Source organism: Pteropus vampyrus, unplaced genomic scaffold, assembly GCF_000151845.1.
Source record: "Pteropus vampyrus isolate Shadow unplaced genomic scaffold, Pvam_2.0 Scaffold504, whole genome shotgun sequence".
Classification (NCBI taxonomy): domain Eukaryota; kingdom Metazoa; phylum Chordata; class Mammalia; order Chiroptera; family Pteropodidae; genus Pteropus; species Pteropus vampyrus.
In genome coordinates this window covers 80,182-85,953 of record NW_011889285.1, presented here as the reverse complement: position 1 = coordinate 85,953, position 5,772 = coordinate 80,182, and the positions used below count along the sequence as shown (strand labels likewise).

The following is a 5,772-nucleotide window of genomic DNA, read 5'->3' as shown; positions in this document are numbered from 1 at the left end:
GCTACATTTCAAGGAGAAATGGAAAATGTATGATTTTTCTAAATTTCCAGATTTAAGCTTTAATCTTCAAGGTACATCATGTAGAAAAGTGCAATAACTGAATGCTCTAGGTTTCCATTTTCCCTTCCCAGTGAAGATTTGTCTTGCTTGATTAACATTCACACATATCTCTGGCTATGCCTTAGACATAGAGGTAAATCAAACCGCCAATGCCCATGCTGTAAGCTGCCAATTGAAAGAAGTCACTCTGAGAATGAGACCCAGCTCTGGTTCAGTTACCTACAACCTTTGTGAGAGAGGATGCAGAGACAATGTTTAGAAAGTTGTACTGTTGCCTGACCACAAATTATGGTCTATTTCCTCATTCTTTGCAATCATACCAGAAAATGCTCATTTGCTTCCTGCATTGCAGCTACAAGAATTTTTTGCTACTCATGACACCCAATTTATTTTAGGCTAATGTAACACCTAACACAACCTTTGATCACATCTATTTCTATTGTAAGAATATAAATTCAGATGCATACTGAAAGCAGACTAACTGATATCTCTCTAATCAAGAATTCCTAAGCAGCTTTTTGTACCTTCGGTGGTTGATAAACCTTGTTTATAATTTTCCAATTTTAAACTTAAAAATAAAAGAACATATTGGTGGTGAAGAATAACTTTTGAAGTAATTTTTCACAGATAATACTATGAGAAACATGCAGTGAGATCAAAGACCTATTTCATTTACTAACAATATAATTTATATAATTGTTGACACTAATAGCACCACCTAAAGATAATACAATATTTGACTCGGTGTTATTATACATGTCACAGATTAATTAACAAGATTTTAGAAAATACTTTATTTTTCCCTGCTGAAAAGAGGAATCTTACATTTCTTAAAATCATGTATGACACTTATAAAAGTACAAATGCTACAGGAAATAATCTTTATATATTTCAGAGTTTCTTTTCAAAAGTACTTTTATTTAAAACTTTAAGTTATAATTTTTTTATTTTATTGATTTTTAAGTAAATTTATAAGTAAAAAATGACTTCATAACTGGTTATTTTTTTCTGAAAATTTAATCTTTCTAACATATCCTGAATAACAATGTCACTTATCTCTCTAAACTGGGGTTTTCATCCAGGAAAGGAAGGCAATAATCATAGTATTCCATAGGAGAAATAAATAAAGTACTTCAAAATGAGCAGTCGAGATAATTGAGCTTGAATGAATAGCATTAGCTTGAATGAACAGGCATCTAAGTAATAATGAGACTATACTCTGTCTTACTGACTTCAGAATCAGAATTCATAAGCCTTGTATTAAGCTATAGATATGGTGCCTTTCAACCTTGTAACATTTCTTTAAAGTTCTTTTACAAACCTTTAGCAAGAAGAAAGCAAAGGATAGGCCAAATTTCTGGAGGCAAGCCAGCTCTGGTCTCAAAGGCCACCACTAGAAGAAGAGTTATGAGCCCCGCAATTGGTGTGAAGGCAAAGGAGGAGGATCAGCCTCATATTCTGAATTTAAGATAAAACTGGTGTCCAAGCTCTGAGCTGGAAGGAGAATGAGGGTCTGCTTCATAGGGTCTGCTTCAAAGAGAGGCTTGTTTCCCAAACCCTTGGTCTTGACAGACCTGAGTCTTATTCCCTGGCTTTTGGCAATGTCTGATTCTCACACTCAAGGTCTAAGAAAAGGTCACGGTTCTCAGACTGGATCTATAGAAAATTTACCTTGGAAACTTAGAGCTCTATCTCTATGAATTAAAACACACACACACACACACACACACACACACACACACACACACACATACACACACAACTATTTACCCAAGGGCTATTCTTCATTGAGTAGCCAATTGTTTCTTGTTTATTTATTGTTATCCTACTTCAGAGATTGAATATTTTCTTTTTTGCCCTAGACTTGTCATCCTAGGCTATGTGGTCTAACTCAGGAAGTCTTTCCTGTCTTTCATAAGAGAGAAAAAGCTAGGAAACACTTGTGAGGGTCACAACCCAGGAAAACTGGTCCACTAAAGACAGATTTAATTATATACTTATATAATGCTTTTCCTTCACCATTCCTCACTATCATGTCAACTGGACACAGGTATAGTAACAATAGATTGCAAATAAAAAGTTATCAGTGCAGACTCTATTTTATGATGAGTTCTTAGGGAAGTCCAAAGTCTTCAAAAACAAGAACTCTAGAGAAATTTGAAGCCTCTGACATCAATGGCTACAACAAACATTAAACATACTCCAATTCCTAGCCTGATTAACATTGATTTATTTCTCAGTTTGATCAGAAAGCTTAGTTTTAAATAATTTCAGACAAAAAATAATAATAATTTCAGACTCCTCAGCTGTCTCATTAATGTAAAGATGTATAAGTAGGACAGAAAATCAAGAAGAGAGCACAGAGCAATCTCCTCCAAATAGCCCTGTAGTCTCAGAGAAATGGACAAAGAGAGGGTACCCGAGAAGTGCGGGATATAAGTTTATTCTGTCCATCCTCTCTGTGAAATCACCCTCAGGTATTGTACTTTAGGTCCTAGTCCTATTTTGGATCCCTTGCTACTCTGTTCACCTTCCTGAAGTAATCATGTATGTGTTTTGTCTCCTTCAGAAAACTAAGAACCAGAGGCTTGGTTATATGTCACTCCTTAAGAGAACTAGAACTGGTTGAGATTCTGGCACAAATGCATTTTTCTTGACCCTATTCTTGTCCTTGTCACCATCTTTAACCCAAATATTAACTGTTTTGACTGGAACTCTTTCCTTATCTTGGGCTTAGCTCCTCTCTATGGGTCTCCCTTGGAGAAGGAAAATGGGAGAGTTGGAAGTCATCCTAGAGGATGACATGGGAAGACAAGGGGGGAATGAATAAAAAATTGTGTTGAAGATGAAGGAAGAGTCAACAAAGGAATGATGTTGGAGTCAACAAAGGAAAGATGTCTCAGGAACCAAATAGATTATCACAAACCAGCATTCTTCATTGCTGACCCTTTCCTGACCTGTCTCCACCCCTGAGGGACACAGTTCAGGCTTGACCAATGATTTCCAAGTACTGCAGGGGACAAGATGCCAGAATATCAGCCGTAAAGAATAAAAGGCCACCCCTCCAGCAGCAGACATACCTGCTCCTAACACTTCTGTGATCACCATAAGCTCTCAGACCTGACATCATGGTGCATTTTACTGGTGAAGAGAAGGCTGCTATCACTAATGTGTGGGGCAAAGTGAATGTTGAAGAGGCTGGAGGCGAGGCCCTGGGCAGGTAGGAACTGGGGTTCAATGCATGGGAGAGGATGGTGAATATATGCATGAAAAACTGACTAGGAAAATCTTTTAAGATTTTTGTAAGTCTGATCTTCCATTTGCCACGGTTACATCTCATAGGCTCTTGGTTGTCTACCCCTGGACTCAGAGGTTCTTTGACAACTTTGGCAACCTGTCCTCTGCCTCTGCCATAATGGGCAACCCCAAGGTCAAGGCCCATGGCAAGAAGGTGCTGACCTCCTTTGGAGATGCTATTAAGAACTTAGACAACCTCAAAAGTGCCTTTGCTAAGTTGAGTGAGCTGCACTGTGACAAGCTGCATGTGGATCCTGAGAACTTCAGGGTGAGTTCAAGAAATGTTCATGTTCTCTTTTTGTTTTTTTCACTTTGAGACAATAATAAAAGTAGAGTCTTTGATTGGGAAAACTAACGAAGATCTCAGAAATTATGGGTTATGGTGTTAGGAGGGCAGATCTCCAGTGGGCATAACCAAGGCCACCTTGATTCAGGAATAGTGATAATAAAGAGTGGCAGGTAGCCTGAGTTTGCTTAAAACTTTTCAGAAACTTTTATCAGAACTGGATGTGTTTATCGTAGAGAACAACATCAAAGAACAGCAAGCTTGTTTAAGGAGGAATGGAATTTGGCTTTTGGTAGATAAAGGCCTTTCTCAAGAAAGAGAAAATGCCTTCCTTATTTTTTGTGGTTCCTGATGACTAAAGTTTAGGAAGAAATTTTGGAGAAAAACATTTTAGACAGAATGTCTCAAAAATACAACTTTTTAAAAATGTGTTCAATTACTTGATGGTATTGTGACCAAGTGGAGGCTTGTACTAGCATTGGTTGGAGACTTTAACTAATGCACTCTGAGAGCCCATGAAGCTCTGAAATCCTCTGAGTACAGGAATTAGACAATTGAGAGAGGAAGGGACAGGCAAATAAAAATGGTGAAATGGGAGTGAGGGTGGGGATATAGGTAGGCAGAATGTTGAATGGAGGGCTCATAAAAAATAATTGAATGTAGGGACTAGGGACTAGTTTATTGTATAGGCACAACCTTTGGAGAAGTGTAAGGTGCAGAGGTGGCAGGAAGTATAGTTTTTAAGCCATTTTATTCTACACTTCTTTTTGGAAGCTTCTACTCAACATGCCTATTTGTCATTTTGTCTTTCACTAACAGCTCCTGGGCAACGTGCTGGTGATTATTCTGGCTTCTCATTTTGGCAAGGAATTCACCCCTGATGTGCAAGCTGCTTGGCAGAAGCTGGTGTTGGGTGTGGCCAATGCTCTGGCCCACAAGTACCACTGAGTCCTCTTTCCAGTTCACCAGTGCTCGTTTGTGTCCCCATGCCTTCCTTCTGCACAATGGGACTGGGTTCTGGTATTAACATCACAGCTTCTGTTTAATAAAATAAATTCTATTCAGTAATCAGAAATTAATATTGTATCTTCTCCATCTTTTACTCTTGCGTTAAAGGAGAAAAACTTCATTGGCTGAGGGGTGGGAAGAGACATAGGAAGAAATGAGAGCTCTTCCGAGAAGTGTGTATTTAGAAGGATTTTACAGGGTCTGGGAGGATGGAGAAGAAGTTTTCTGGAGTGAAGAAAGTGTTAGTTAAATCAGTAGGGACTTACAGGGCACACTGACAAAAACTGTAGAGCATAAGGAAGGAGGTGGTAAGCAGTGCTTAAGAAAAGACAAAGTAGATCTGTGGTACATGTCAGAGCTCAGTTTTAAAAGAAAATTCTTTGTAAGGATCTAAGTCTAGGTTTGGATTACTATTTTAATTTGCTCTAATGTCCATTTCAATCAGGTAGCTTTTCATATGTCTTGTGAGATTGAATTGGAGATAAAAGAATGAGTTGATGGCTGGGAGCTGTCCAGAAAAAGTCTCTATAAACCAACAATAGCCTGTACTTTCCTGAAGGGTTCCACTGTCTCACTGGGAAGCCAAGACTGAGACACACTGGTTGAATGTAACATGCACTAAAATAAAGTTGGGGTTAACACTTTGAATTTTTGGGGAATGTCAAGGGGACAAGGTTGGTGATGATGAAGTTGTGGGCAGAAGATATATTCTTTATCCCTTTGGGATCTAGATTTAGATCTAGATTTTGTCAGTTTAAGACAACTTAATTGAACATAACTTTATAATTTATACACACACACACATCTGTACACACAGGTCTGGATGACTCAGTTCTTTAATAGAGGAAAGAATGACTTCCCATGACTATAAAAGCCACCTGAGCAAAATAATGTGGTGATGAACAAAATATTCTTGGACTATTAATCTAGCTAAGAGTACAGAGGGTTTAGCAATTATGTCATTATCAGGATTAAATCCAATAATGGTTTCTCACTCCTTACCATTGAAGACAAGTTCTAAGTTATTAGAATTATGCTTCCTCTGAAACAATATTTTCTGCAATTCTCACCTTTACTATGTACGTAACTACCACGCTTGCGTATTATTTGTATCTCTAGCA

At 38.0% G+C, this 5,772-nt stretch overlaps 1 protein-coding gene across 1 annotated transcript; it reads left to right on the top strand.

The window, feature by feature from the left end:
- The first annotated feature begins 3,188 nt into the window (after positions 1-3,188).
- Positions 3,189-4,591, top strand: HBE1 (hemoglobin subunit epsilon 1). Its single transcript, XM_011383107.1, has 3 exons — positions 3,189-3,280; positions 3,403-3,625; positions 4,463-4,591. Exons 1-3 carry the CDS (start codon positions 3,189-3,191, stop codon positions 4,589-4,591), a joined length of 444 nt encoding a protein of 147 aa, XP_011381409.1.
- Positions 4,592-5,772: the final 1,181 nt, after the last annotated feature.